Source organism: Ostrinia furnacalis, unplaced genomic scaffold, assembly GCF_004193835.3.
Source record: "Ostrinia furnacalis isolate ACB-3 unplaced genomic scaffold, ASM419383v2 OfSCF7334, whole genome shotgun sequence".
Lineage (NCBI taxonomy): Eukaryota > Metazoa > Arthropoda > Insecta > Lepidoptera > Crambidae > Ostrinia > Ostrinia furnacalis.
The window spans coordinates 46,916-62,072 of NW_021137573.1; the positions used below are offsets into that span (position 1 = coordinate 46,916).

General features: G+C 36.8%; 2 protein-coding genes across 4 annotated transcripts; one reads left to right on the forward strand and one right to left on the reverse strand.

Annotated features, from left to right (window-relative positions):
* Positions 1–2,670: 2,670 nt before the first annotated feature.
* Positions 2,671–7,672, reverse strand: Rad1 (Radiation insensitive 1). Of its 3 annotated transcripts, none has more exons than XM_028319802.1 (7): positions 7,460–7,672; positions 6,826–7,266; positions 6,583–6,720; positions 6,235–6,338; positions 5,135–5,366; positions 4,463–4,594; positions 2,671–2,919 (listed from the first exon to the last, which is right to left on the reverse strand). In XM_028319802.1, the coding sequence occupies exons 2-7, from the start codon at positions 6,916–6,918 to the stop codon at positions 2,806–2,808; spliced, it is 813 nt and encodes a 270-aa protein (XP_028175603.1). In that variant the 5' UTR covers positions 6,919–7,266; positions 7,460–7,672; the 3' UTR covers positions 2,671–2,805. The 3 variants fall into 3 exon arrangements, with proteins under 3 accessions (XP_028175603.1, XP_028175601.1, XP_028175602.1); XM_028319800.1 differs by having other exon boundaries at positions 7,337–7,672; XM_028319801.1 differs by lacking the exon at positions 4,463–4,594 and adding an exon at positions 3,429–3,560 and having other exon boundaries at positions 2,693–2,919; positions 7,337–7,672.
* Positions 7,673–7,827: 155 nt separating this feature from the next.
* LOC114363905 (solute carrier family 35 member G1) lies at positions 7,828–9,756 on the forward strand. The gene is made up of 2 exons (XM_028319797.1): positions 7,828–8,041; positions 8,122–9,756. The coding sequence occupies exon 2, from the start codon at positions 8,137–8,139 to the stop codon at positions 9,175–9,177; it is 1,041 nt and encodes a 346-aa protein (XP_028175598.1). The 5' UTR covers positions 7,828–8,041; positions 8,122–8,136; the 3' UTR covers positions 9,178–9,756.
* Positions 9,757–15,157: the final 5,401 nt, after the last annotated feature.

Sequence of the window (15,157 nt, forward strand, 5' to 3'; positions counted from 1 at the left end):
ATGCAACTCAAAAGTAACTAGCAGTTGCAGTTTCGTTGCAGTTGCGTTTCACCGTCTGTTCTGGGCCCTACAGATCATTACGAAACCCTTCTAAGGCTGAGTTGCACCACCTAACTTTGACCGTAACTTTAACGATAACCGGTGTTTTTGTATGGAATTTGACAGATTTTTTACTTTTGTCAAAGTTAAAGTAAGATGGTGCAACCCAGCCTAACTGCCACGAGCCAGCCTAACTTTCCAGACTTCTATGTACGGCTTGTTGACAGTTGACACACCAGTTACCACCATAATCTGTGTACATGGTATTTGCGCTCGGAATGGGATGTCATAACTATCCAAAATCTTATTTCTTCGACTTAATGGGTTCCTGGGCTATAATTTTTTGTTCTTTATTATCCGTTCGTATGATCAAAGTGTATACTTTTCTATTCATTTTGAAATTACCTGTTGTAACCCACCTACAATATAATTTTTATACTATCTTGATTATTTGTAAATATAAAACAAATCCCTATGCCAAGTTACTTACTGAATTATAACCATGATAAATGGTGCAGTACGCAGCTACACCGTTGTAGCTGTATAATTATAATCCTACTTGATTAGTAGGTAGTGAAATTTTTTGTCACCTGACAAGCCCTATAAAATATAATGTGTATAATTCGATGTTTGTATTATTTATTTAATTAGCAATTTTTGTTTGTGCAATACAGTGTGTGCGATTGATTAGCAAAAAGGTACATAAGTAGTTAAATCAAGAATGTGTAAAAGAATGCTTAGTTATAAGGCTTAGCCAAATTTGTCTATGTTATACGTAATTTATTGATGGTAGTCATAAGTAAACGTATTTATTTAACTTATTTACTTATTCTTGACATACTTTCCAGTTATCAAAATATTCGCCAATTTGTGTCACCGACTTTAGCCTTGAACATAGTAAATGTTGTAGCACATACGGTCTACCTATTTATTTGCTTATACAGAGTGTTAGGTAAATGGGTATATGAGCCGACACTAGCCCATGTTAACATGGTCATATAAATGGTATGGTGAAGTCAGAAATTTGATATCATCATTTTTTTATTTTCATACAAATTAAATTTTATAAAATCCGATGTGTATGAAAATTTAAATAATTAAATTGAAGATATCAATTTTCTGACTTCACCATACCATTTATATGACCATGTTAACATGGGCACGACATGGGCTAGTGTCGGCTCATATACCCATTTACCTAACACCCTGTATACTGATTGATTGTTTAATTTTAAAAGTTGCTTAGCACTTTTATAGCCTTGTATGGACTAATTACGCGATGTATATTCAAGGCTTAACAATTAAAATTCGTGTCATCAAATTATTTCATTCATTTAAAAACCCTAAAGGGATGATTTAATTAATATAAATATTAAGTGTAAAATAACATTTTGCTACGAATATTAAAGTGGGTAGAACTTATACAACGCAGCAAAAATATCATAATGTATGAATGACAATATAAAAATATAGCTGATGCATGTAAGCTCCTTATTTTAAACATTCTTAAGACGAAACGCGTATAACTGACTGAAAAATACTTAGTTGTGTTCAAAATAAGGAGCTTCAAAACTCTAGTCATACTGTACCTATCTTAATTTAGCATACAGGGGCTAGTTCTATGTATATCACGTAGCATACTGTATCAATGTACTGGTAAATTAAGGTTTATCTTACATTTAGGCTAGGTAGATAAAAAAGGATGGATGCAATGGCAGACTGTTAAATGGAAAATTTAATGTAAATCGAAATAAATGGACACGTTTAATCAAATGTTAGAAAATTGTAAAGATATAACGATTCGAGGACATTTTTGGTCCTTCGAGCCGGACTTTTATACTAACAACGTATTTAAATATGAGCGATTATTGTAAAAGTAAATTAATTGTACTTAAATGTTGTTGGAATTGATGAATTGAAAAGTTTAAGTATTTTGTGTGTATTAAAAGAAGAAAATTACGAAATGAAGTTAATCAAAGGACAGTTCACAAAAAACTACCTACTTAGCTCACAAAAATTGTTTTAGTATGTTGTAATAGAAAAAATTAAGATAAAATCACTGTATTAGAAAGGAAAGTTTAAAATCAAATAATTTATAACATAAATGTTTGAACTATGTAATGACGGATTTAGGATAAAGGTAAAAAAGTATGTTTATTGGTTTGACTGCGTGAATGTTTTCTACTCTGCGTCATGCTCTATATTGGTGTTTTAATAATAATTAACGCTATAAAAACTAGCTACGTTCATTATAGACTCGAGACTATGGGCTACCGTTGTATATTGAATATATAAACTTGTGTATTTAAACTTCTGTAAATGCCCATTTACTTTTAGCAAGTCATGTTTTCGTGAAGTTTTCAAAAGTAATCCGTGTCACTTTTCTATCTATATTTACAGTGATCATTGATGTTTGTCTACATTATTTTAGGTAATATGTTATTTATTATCAGGTACATTCCTTGCATATTGTATGTCATTTGGAAAGTGAATAAAACATATATTTTGTATGAAATTATTTTATTTATCAGTCTTTAAGACCTTAATAAAAAACGTTTGTTGCTTTTACAAAATAGAAAACATTTTACTTATCACAATATTAATCTTAACAATGCATATAAAATGTTTTTCAAACATCCTTTAGGAAATTGTATAACAGCATGTCTTTATTAGGACAAAACGAGACAAAACTTCTGCACCTTATCAGTTGTACACACGTTTTTTTCTTACATTTTATAGACAGACTGTTATTGTGTAATCATCAAGTCAATCGTCAAGTAGGGGCACAATGTAGAACTCTGAAAACATCTGTCTCTGATCTTCTTTTTCCAATTTAAGTTGAAGAAGTAAAAGTCCGTTCGCGCTGCACCGTAACACCACCTGTAAATAAATGACATTAAATTAAATTACTATATATAACGTTAATTCACTGTGTGCGCGATGACAGCGCCCTTAGTTGACTATAATTATTTTGGAATTGAGATCAAATAAATAGATGGTTTGATCCTTATCAAGAAGTATAAAATAGGGCAGACGTAAAACAGCGTCCAGATTGGGCGAACCCAGCTCCCGAGGCAGTAGTGTGGCCTTCCACTAGTTGGACCGACGGTCTGGTGAAAGTCGCAGGAAGTACCTGGATGCGGGCAACGCAGGACCAGTCGTTGCGGAAATTATGAATATTTGTCTTTGAAGCAGTCCTGGATTTGTCAATAGGCCGTATAGGCCGCGGCCTAGGGGCGGCAGATTTCAGATGACGCTTACTCGATTTCAGAAGATAAAAGTTAAAAGATAAAGATCCAACCCCACCCTAGCCTACGGGCGGCAAAACTGTAAATCCGCCACTGCTTTGAAGTCATTTGGCTGAAACAAAACCTTTATTTATGAATTACCTTGGTGGATATAGCCAGGGCCTTCATGATGAGCCGAAGGTGGGGAAGCTGGTAGCGCAGCGTGACCGGCGCCTCGCAGCTGAAGCTCTGTACCATGTCGGAAGACTTCGGCATGTCGATGCACGACCTGTCCTGTTAAACATACTTCAGTAAGTAACAGGTAAAACTACAATGTTAATACAATAATAATTGTACAAAAGTCAATAAGTTTTTAAAAAGAAAAGGTACCTATTATTAAAGTAGACAATAGACATACAATGGGACAAAATCTTCAATCTTCTTTCTTACCATGACATCTTTTCTGTCTTCAATTGATGCCGCCATCATCTTCTCTAATGCTGCAGAGGCACGTCTTACTCTATCCATTTCCCAGGAGCCCTATGTGTTCAAATNAAAAATGTCATAAATGGTCCATAATTAAAATACTTTCTTTAATTTTTCATCTCAATGTTTTTGAAATCTTTAAGTGGGCAATAGCTATACGGTTTACCCTATATAACGTTAATTCACTGTGTGCGCGATGACAGCGCCCTTAGTTGATCATAATTATTTTGGAATTGAGATCAAATAAATAGATGGTTTGATCGTTATCAAGAAGTATAAAGTAGGGCAGGCGTAAAACCGCGTCCAGACTGGGCGAGCCCAGCTCCCGAGGCAGTAGTGTGGCCTTCCACTAGTTGGACCGACGGTCCAACTAGTGGAAGACGGACGGATTTCAGAAGATAAAAGTTAAATAAAGATCCAACCCCACCCTAGCATACGGGCGGCCAAACTGTAAATCCTCTACTGCTTTGAAGTCATTTAATAATAAATATACATATATAATATATCCTTGGACATTTTACACTGCGCCTCTAGTCCCAAACTAAGCAAAGCTTGTACTATGGGTACTAGACGACGGGATAAACATACTTAAATACTTTTTTTTTTTTGTAAATACATATTATACATAGAAAACACCCAGACCCGTCACAGAAATTAAAATTCTTCATTTCAATTTCTGTCCGGCTGAAATGAAACGTTTTATGACTTACCTTGGTGGATATAGCCAGCGCCTTCATGATGAGCCGAAGGTGGGGAAGCTGGTAGCGCAGCGTGACCGGCGCCTCACAGCTGAAGCTCTGCACCATGTCGGAAGACTTCGGCATGTCGATGCACGACCTGTCCTGTTAAACATACTTCGGTAAGTAACAGGTAAAACTACAATGTTAATACAATAATAATTATACAAAAGTCAATAAGTTTTTAAAAAGAAAAGGTACCTATATTAAAGTAGACAATAGACATACAATGGGACAAAGTCTTCAATCTTCTTTCTTACCATGACATCTTTTCTGTCTTCAATTGCCGCCATCATCTTCTCTAATGCTGCATAGGGACGTCTTACTCTATCCATTTCCCAGGAGCCCTATGTGTTCAAATACTAGGACTCCTAGGAAATGGAAGGGGCAAAATCGACCCTTCTCCATTCTTCTTACTTCAGTGATAAAAACCTAAAAGTAACCTTTTACTCAAAGAAAGCCACAATGGATATGAATAAACTATGGGATAAAATCTGGTTACATTATACACTACAACTCATCCGCTCATAGTCGGGCGACTGATTGCAGATGAAGCACAGAGAAAAGAAAAAAAAACATAATATGATGTAACATAGAAGCTAAAATCCATTTCTCGAACTGCCTGTAACCGATAATGGTTCTTACCTGCATCCCATAAGTAACAATGCTGACGTTGGGGTGCTCCGGAGACAGGTTGAGTTCTATGACGTCACAGGCCCGCTCCAGATCAGCAAGCAGGCCCAAGAATGCTGCAGCCTTTAGCACCAACTTCGCAGCTTCTGCAGAGTCTGAATCCCGAAGTTCTAGGACCGAGTCAGCCGTTTGGGTGGCGATTTCGCAGTCCGTCATCACGTTGTGAACTGACTGCGGCTGCAGACTGGTGATAAAATTATGGTTTTAAATCATTTATGTTAAAAAAAGGTGCTCGGGTTATATTTGATTCATCGCACCTCTAAGTTCCAATTCCATTGAAAGTTATTTGGAGGAAATGTTTCATATTGAAAGCAAATGTGACGATTATGCAACGCCCTATTTATTTTCAAATGTATGACGAATTTACACGTTTATCTCAATCACGAAACAACGTCGTTGCGAATCGACAACCACTTCAGCGAAACTCAATGATGATTCAGCAAAAATGAGCACAAAGGATTCTAGCAGGGCGGTATTGAACTGATACGCATGAGCAGAAGCGCGCAGTGAAACTCAAAGATGATTCAGCAGAAATGGGCACAAAGATTTCCAGCAAGGCGTTAGTACGCATGAGCAAAAGGGCGGTAGGGTGGTGTCGCGCTGCGCAATGGAAGTGGAAAGAGGACTTGCGCAGAACGGCGCAATCAATATTGTAGAATTAATAATAGCTTGCAGCTAATTTTAAACTGAATCTGTATTGATTTTTAAGGCTTCGGCATCGCCGTCTGGAAAAGGTTGGCCGATTATTCAGGTTTTGGCCAGGATTTTTTCTCTCTGAAATTATGTTTGTATGAGTCAAATAAAGCTACATAGCGCTCCAAGTAAAAGTGAACCCAGAAAAGAAATCAACCATTACCATGGTCTCATGCGACCGCTTAGGGTTACACGGGTTAAAACTAGAGAAGCAGTTCTGTAATTAACAATTTAGCTTTTGCTTGAGGTTTGCCCTGTATAAATATGGCAGTTTTTATCGCAATAGAAGCACCATAATTTACCCACCACCGTTTTCATAGTAACTCATGAAATACCCCATATTAAAAGAGCCCACTTACACTAATAATAATGGAGACCCTTCGCCACGATAGTACATTTTCAGGCTAGACTCTTCCCCCGACCCAAATATGTTTAGGCACTCAGACAATACTGCTATGCTAATCTGCAATGGTGAGAAATATTTCTTAAGCAGAAGTTGGTGACCCTGGGTAGTTTAATTCCAGAAGAAACTTGAATTTCTAATGCCTTGGATGATTGTGTGAATTGTAACACTTGAATGCCTCAGAGATTATCTCTTAATCCTTCAAGCTCCGCGAATCTAGACACAATAGATAAATCAATTGTTATGACATTAATTAATGCCGTCTGGGACTCAATCGGTTAAATGCAAAAATCTTAATAATTACCTTAAACATGACATCCACATCATCTCTGACATGGTATTCTGTGAAGTTGTCAGATGGCACATAAGCTGACGCCTGCACACATTTCCCTTCCTCTACCGTCAGCTTCAAGCCTTCCGGGAGAGCACAAAAGACTGCCGTCTAAAAGTTTATTGTTTAATTTTACAATGATAAGTGTAACTTATTACACACAGATTTTTTGATAAGAAATATTTTTAAGATTTAGAGGTTTTTTATTGAACTCACCTCTTGAAATTGTATAGCTTTTAACAAACTGCATAGTGTCTTCCCAGAGTCCATCGATGCAGTGAAGTAATAATCAGCTATACCCTCATCCATTATGCTCCGAATCAAACATAGAACGTACTAGCATTAAGTATTGATCTACCGTTACTTCGTGGCAGACCGTCCTACCTAGAATCTGGGCAATTCTTGCTGCTAGTACATGTTTGCATAAAACTTCGGTTTTTTTCTCTAAAACTTGGTGCTTAAAAGCTTGACAAGGGCAGTAGCTTATTCTTGGGAACACCCTGTAGCACCGATCGTTCTCTCCTTTTATTTCTATCAAACTTCTAGACTTGGAAGCGGTGTATTCTACAAGGGTGGCTTGTTTTTCCAATATGTCGAAAGCTCTTTGTACTACTGGACCGAACACAGAGTAGATCGATAATAGGTCTTCGTCTGTAACTGTGGACGAATTTTTTGATGAAGACTATTGTAAAATATAATTTTACATGTGAGTTAGAAAGACACTTACGTTGTTTGGATTGGGCCAGTGTAATTCGAGCTTCTAATTCGTTAAGAAAGTGCTCTGCTACTGATGGAATTTTAGACGGGCTAGCATTGTTCATGATTTTAATTAAAATAAAACTTTTTATACCTGCCTGCTCCTGACCCCACCGGCTGAAGTAAAATAATTGTAAATTGAATTAACACTCAATGATAAACCACCAAAAACTACACTTTGATCTTATCCAAGAGGGATGAAATGGACGAGTAGTAGTGTAAAATCAATAAATTAATTGCGTTGCGCCAGCCAAAATGCGCCGAGACGATGCGCCGCAAACAAATAAACTGGACCGGAAATGCATCGTATTGATCGCGCCCGGAAACGGATGTACCTGTCAATGTCAAATAAGCATCATAGACAAAATTGTGACTGCCAACATTATAAAAAAATGTTTTTCACCCCTAGAAGTCCAAAAGACAAAATCGAAATGTGTAGTGCGTAAAACAAAACGTGTTATACGTCAATGTCCTTCTTTGTCCTTTCAATGTCATCGTTTATCTGTCCTCCTGTCAATCAATCTGAATTTTATCATGTATTTCGGGGATTAAAAATAATAAAATTGAGAAACCCCAAGAGGATTTGACTAAACTTAAGATAAATTAATTACAGTTATGGACTAATGCATCTGGCTTTATTTTATATTTCTAGGATTGCATTTGAATAGAGACTCAGGTTCGTGAAATACAGTGCAACTCGAGTGCTCTAGGGACGAAAAATAGATGTAACTATTTATACACCGTTTTATGTTACAGGTGAAAGTTAAGGCAATGCCGGAACACTTGGAGCTTCAGCATCTCGTCGATCTATCAGCTGGCAGCGGTGACGAGACGATACCAAACTTATTGGAGAACAAAAGGCCGCTCATCAAAAGATGCCCGTACTTAGGCCTGATACTGGCGACGCTATCGTCTTTGTTTTTCTCACTGTGCTCGGTCATCGTAAAGAGTCTCGTTAACATTGACCCCATGCAGCTGGCCATGTTCCGGTTCATAGGTGTGCTGTTACCCACAATACCAATAGTAATTTACACTGAACAGCCTGTGTTTCCTCCTGGAAAGCGATTGTTACTCGCGCTGCGGTCGGTTGTTGGCACAGTGGGCTTAATGTTAAGTTTTTACGCATTTCGCAACATGCCATTGGCTGATGCATCTGTTATTGTTTTTTCGGTGCCTGTTTTTGTTGCTCTATTCGCACGGGTGTTTTTGAAAGAGCCTTGTGGTATGTGGAACACGATTTCTATCATTTTGACGTTAATTGGGGTTATTTTGATCACTCATCCGCCATTTCTATTTGGAAGTGACTCCACCGTGGAGCACAGTCAAAACTACAATACCCTAAGAGGAGCTATTGCAGCATTTGTGTCTACTATATTTGGGGCGAATGCCTACGTTTTGTTACGGGTACTCAAAGGATTGCATTTCTCTGTAATCATGACCAATTTTGGTGCTATTGCTATAGTACAGACTTTGTTTTATTCTTTTGTTTTTGGTGTACTGTGTATGCCTAATTGTGGCACTGAAAGATTTCTAGTCGTTTGCTTAGCACTGTTCAGCTATTTGGGGCAGATATTGTTGACTATGTCATTGCAGATGGAACAGGCAGGTCCTGTGGCCATTGCCCGTTCGGCAGACATTGTATTTGCATTTCTATGGCAAGTTATGTTCTTTAATGAGATTCCTAGTAAATTTTCTATTTGTGGGGCGATTTTGGTACTAAGCTCTGTCCTTCTTGTTGGCCTTCGAAAATGGGCTCTAGCTTTGCCAGCTGATTCTCAATTGAGGAGTAAGTTAGGGGCTTTAGCACAATAATTTAAGGATCAAAAATCTAGTCACTCAGCTGAATCTCATATGTATATTGTTATCAGTATCACATTTAATACTAATGGTATCAAATGGCAGGACTTAAAAGATTGAAGCTTTTATGCTATACATAATATTACTATATAATGGGTGTTTTAAATATTTTTTAAATATAAGGGAACAGTCATAACTCAAATATATGATTTAAGGATTGGAAACAAGATTTCCCAGTCCTGCCACCATGTAGCATCCATTGCAATCAAAATATTTATGCTTGAAATTTAGATAAAAATAATTACGAGTTGATACAATAACTACTATTAGTGTACTTAAGTGTAACTTTTCACCCTGAAGACTGCTTAAATAAGTCCACTCGAACTTGTGTTGTGTCTTGCCTCTAGTTCTTTGCCCTTTGGACAAGCCATATAGTTATTCTACCTGACTTGTCCATTGCATGCCTTATGTTCCTCTTTGTTAATCTTGCTAGTCCTTAGGCTGGGTTGCCCCATCTTACTTTAACTTTGACAACGTCAAAAATCTGTCCAATTCCATACAAAAAGCACCGGTTATCGTCATAGTTACCGTTAAAGATAGGTGGTACAACCCACCCTTAGTGTTTTTATTGTTAATTGTTATTAATATTTTTATTAAATTAGTCACTCACTATCACCATGTAAGTTTTTTAAGTGTATAAATTATTTTTATTGACACAAAGAATCGATTCATACCGTTTTATCAAATAATGCGAGTATTTTATCAACTAAATATTATACAATTTTACAAGTAATATACATTGGCTTATTGTTAAGTTTTAATGATCAGTGTTTCAGTGTAACCTAGTACCATTACATATCATGTCACAAAAATGTTATTATTATTGCTGGTCAATTTATATATTTATAGTTTAGAGATGAAACGGATAGTTGTTTGGCAACTGCTAGGCCGGATAACCGGATATCCGGCGGCCGGATAGTTGGCTCATTGTCTCGTTGCATGTCGTGACGAGTTTAGCGCCGCACAGGTGCTTCGAACGCGATCAGTATCAGATCTATTAGTAGACTAGTCACACTTTTCTAAAATCGAATCAGTCCGAAAAGAATGTCAGATTTTGCCACTTGTCTAGGGGGCAGATCAATTCAGGCGATTTCGGTTGCCATCGTGAGTGTGATTGAATAGTGAAAATTAAATTAGTTTCATCATGACATCAGACCATCAGTGAACAAAAGATCGCCTATTTTATTTGGCAATATTTCGACTTAACAGATACATATTTACTATTTATGTATTCGTCATTAGAGTGAATAGCCCAGAAAACGAAATTAGTTTTTTTAAAGCCCTTAATATGGCTTTTTGTAACTTTTTGGACTTTAAATAAAAGCCGTCATTATTATAAGTCATTTTATTGATGTTTACCTCAAAGATTAATGTATTTCATTTTATTAATAGGAAATTATTGTCGTAGTTTTTTAATATCCGGTATCCGGACGGATAGTAAATTAGGGCCGGATATCCGGCCTACCGGATAGTTACCAGATATCCGTTTCATCTCTGATATAGTTACATATCTCATTATTTATAAAATTATGTTTTAAAACTATGTAATGATTTATTAAAATTATTAGTATAGTAGGTACTGCGTAGCTTTTGCCAACGTAACTTATCATTATCACAGAAAATACACAATAAAATGAGTGTAGTGTTATTTAAGCACACTATTATTTAGCATAGGCTTGAATTTGATTTAAAATATAGGTATGTAAATATAATGTTATAAATTGTGATATTTTTACTTCTAGTCATACATTTAGATGGAAATGATTATGCTTAATGAATGAATGAATGAATAAAAGTCTTAAAGAAATAAATAGTTTTTTAATCATACTCTGCTGCTCATGGTATTTTGAATATTGATTCGACTTCTGGAGTCAAACCCGACGACGACCTATCATCCGTGGGCGCATTCAAACTTGCCGCCAAGTGCTGCGCAACGTTAGCAAGCAAAGGTAAAATAAAGCGCCCAAACACCGCGCTTATTTTATTTTAAAATAGTACACAAGGCTCAGACCAAGCTACAATGACATAAAAAGTAGATTAATGTCTGAATACGATTTTGCATAGTGCTCAGTGGAGAGACGGAAGGAGAACTTATAGGCGTTTTGTTAGGTTTCCCTTGCGAGTTGCGTGTTTTGTTTAAAAAAAATCTGCATTGCCTCCAGTGTTGCCAACTCGGATTTTGAAATAGTCGTAGGACAGATTAGAAAATTACGTAGAAATGGTACAATTTCCATATTATAGAAAATACGTAGATCTACGTACTTTTTTTTCTGAGTAAAATGAAGAGAGTAGGGGTAGGTAAAAGTAATAAAACGACAATTTATAGTACCCTAAAAGTAGTAAAGTACACTTTTACTGTGTATCATTTTCAGACAAATTAAATTTATACATAATTATATTTGTTGGAAAGAAGGAAGGAAGTTGAAAAATATCGAAATACAACAACACCTTCGAAATCTTAGCACAATCTTAGTTCGAAATATTTTTATAGTGAAGATTCACTTTAACCATTTCACGGTTTACACACACTGTCACGACGTCACGTCACATTTCAAATTTCATATTGTGGGTCTAGACCATGAAGCTAAAGATAAAAATNTGTAACTTCCTCGATTGCAATAGTTATCCGGCTCGATCCAGGACCATGAAGGGAATCAGGTATATTTTAAAGTAAAAATGCGAAATAATTTCAACAGACTTGTGTACTGATCGAATCCAACCGACAGAGAGTAAAACAAAAGAATGCCGTATGATTTTTCACTGTCACAATATCCAAATAGGTTTTATATAACTCGCGATCGCGAACAATTATCTTGAAACGAATCTGCGACCTCTGGCATGGTAGTAGCAAAATCCCACACGTAACGAAAGGATTATGAAGTTAACGGCCGAATACTGAAACACTACTCAAATCTGTCACTCAGCTGACGGGCTCCTAAATTTAAGTATCCTTCAATTTTAAATGGTATTCTCAAAAGCTACTCAACGGATTTGAAGCCGTGATCAGCTAAGCAGCTCTCAAATGTTTACATAATGGCAACATTTACCAAAAAAAGTATGTTTTCATTTACACAAATGATAACTTTACGTCTTTTATCCATTACACGCAGCATCGTTTGGTTATGTATTGTCTTTTATGGAAATATACTCAATCAACTTAACATAGAACAGTTTATTTTTAGTTTCTATTATATATAAATCTCGTTTTATCATATACAAATAATAATGCTTGCATTTTTATTTAATTAAAAAAATAATTTTTGTATGATACTTTTTATTGTTGAAATCTATTAAGTGGCGATCGTGGACCGAAACGTATAGTTCCAAAATACTGGACTGTCCTGTCGATGACATTGACAGTGGGGCGCCACCGTCAATACCGGATCGCTGTTTCAGATTTTTGCCATGTTGGAAACCATATAGTTGAACGATGGTAGCGCCCCCCTGTCATTGAGTTTGGCGGGACAGTTCAGCGTGGGTCATCTATAACCACAATTGACATTTATCATTGTTGACTGACAGAGCATCAAATTGACAAATCAACAACTCTTGGAAATGCTGCTATGCGATGTCCCCTTATTCCTCAGAAATAAGCATGTATATGTAAAGCGATTTCATAGCAGCTATTTTGGTTGTTACTTCGTTTAACATCACACACCTCAATTAACGATTTTCTTAATTGGTTGGCCGCCATATCACCGTCCGTGACTATCGCATACGAATGCAGCCTCCTTGGCCATCTCCCGATCAAAGCGGGTAAGCGCCCATCTGGGTAAGGGAGAGGAAATTGAGCGGGTCGCTCCCGCACCCTTCATTGCTCCAGTGCGGTTAGAGCGGGAGTAGCACACGAAACGTCCACCACTCCCTGCTATCGCACACTCGTGTGCACCGTCCCTCTACCCAAGAGGGATGGGGAGGCTACTACAATGATTTTTGTGCAAATGAAAATTTTCTACCTTGTATAACTTTTTATCAACGCGACGTACAGAATAAATAAAAATACTTAAACAATTGAAATTTTATCGTCTTTATACTTCTCAAAGACATTTTTCTCATATAGTCAACTATTGAAGCGTTAAATGTAAAAAATAATTAATGTTCGGCCCTTTAACTCAAGATGGTGACTAACGCTCTGACCTCTCGAGTTCGAAAACACACTTTTTTCATAACTAGCCCATACATAAAAATATACTTAATACACATTAAAACATTTTACTTTCCACCTTTTGCAGGAAAAAAATACCAATTGATTGGACTATTAAGTTTAAGAAAATATGTCATAGCATGAAAAATGAGAAAACATCAATTAAATTAGCCTTTTTTTTGACAAAACTCATTAAGTAGGTAGTCGTAGGGCGGCATAAACGGTTTTGCACGCGGGCGACGAAACAGCTAGCGGCGGGCCTGCTTGAAACTGTTAGCCCAAGATTGTGATTTTCACGCTGTGACTGCCGAACAAAATCAAAACGATTTATTAACGAAATATATCATGCCCAATTATGACGTCTGCACACAAGTTGTTTACAATCAGCAAATTCCGTTTCGGGTAAATATGTTTATCGATCTTTAAAGTTACGGAACACGATCCTTCTACGATAGAGGTATGGCTTAGCCACAGGGCTTAGCGATGCTAGTGTAATAGACTGACTGCAACGTTTCTTCTTTAGTTTTAATGTTTCAGCCAAACCTTTGTCAATAAAGCTTACTGAACTTCCTGTGTCAACGAGTGCGTCTGCAAGGTAGTCGTTAATAGTTATGGGGATAGTCGCTTTTCGCAGACTTCCTGGAGCGGCTGCAATTACCGACGCTGCCTCCGTAGGTGTATCTTGAGTTACAGCATTCATTTTAGGACTCGTTCCACCACTGCTCCGACATACATTTGCAAAATGTCCTTTCTTGGAGCATAATTGGCATTGCGAATGAAACGCAGGACACTTTATACGTTGATGTACATTACCACCGCAAAAAAAACATCGACGTTTTTTATGACCGAAATTAACAGCGGCTAAATTATCATCGACCTCCTTTTCTTGTTCTGGTTGAACCGGTATAGCGTTAAGCAATGAGGTCGGATTAGATGAAATTGAGAAAGAGTGCAAACTTTTTTCGGCGGTTTCAAGTGTCAGTGCCTGGTTCTGTGCGTCATCGAATGACAATGTCAAATTTTCCAACAGTCTTTGACGGATTCTTTGAGAGTTGATACCCGATATGAATGCAATACACATGAAATCGTTTTGATTTTGTTCGGCAGTCACAGCGTGAAAATCACAATCTTGGGCTAACAGTTTCAAGGCACGAACATAATCACGTATAGATTCCTCAGGCTTTTGCTGTCTTGTTGAGAGGATGTGCCGAGCCAGAATACGATTCCGAGGTTTCTCGTATGATTTTTTTTAAGTAATTCTATTGCTTCGTCATAACTGGCACATCCTTTTATTATAGCAAAAACTCCAGGCGCCAAATAGTTGATAAGTAGCTTTAATTTTAAGTCAGGACTAGCATTACTTATCTCTTCTGATATGAAGTTTTGGAATGTATGCAGCCAATGACTCCATTCGAGCTCTGCACCGGGCGTACTTGGATCCGTTGAAAATTTTTCAGGATTTAGATAACGAGAACCTCTCGTGATGGAACTCGACGACACAGTTTCGTTATGAGACATTGTCACAATTAAGTTGAATAAATTGTTACAAATGAAAAGATACGGCCTTCAGAAACTAGGCTTTATTCAACTTAATAAATGAGCTACATTTCTGTTATTTTAAGATCAAGATATTTTCCACAAAGATGTCACTTGTATCATTCTTAAAGTATCATAGACAATTTGCAACAGAGGAGGTTCATATCACTGTTTAACACCATTTAAAATTTAATAAACACCATAGTTTGAAAAAAATTCAAAAGTTTCCTCCACAAACTTTTTTTGATAACGTCA

Excerpts from the sequence above, each read along its gene's own strand:
- Rad1 (XM_028319802.1), bottom strand. The coding sequence starts at position 6,918 with ATGGATGAGGGTATAGCTGATTATTACTTCACTGCATCGATGGACTCT. Across the intron at positions 6,721-6,825 it reads AAGCTATACAATTTCAAGAG|ACGGCAGTCTTTTGTGCTCT; the intron begins GTGAGTTCAATA and ends ATAAACTTTTAG. Across the intron at positions 5,367-6,234 it reads GGGTCTCCATTATTATTAGT|TCTGCAGCCGCAGTCAGTTC; the intron begins GTAAGTGGGCTC and ends TTTTATCACCAG.
- LOC114363905 (XM_028319797.1), top strand. The coding sequence starts at position 8,137 with ATGCCGGAACACTTGGAGCTTCAGCATCTCGTCGATCTATCAGCTGGC.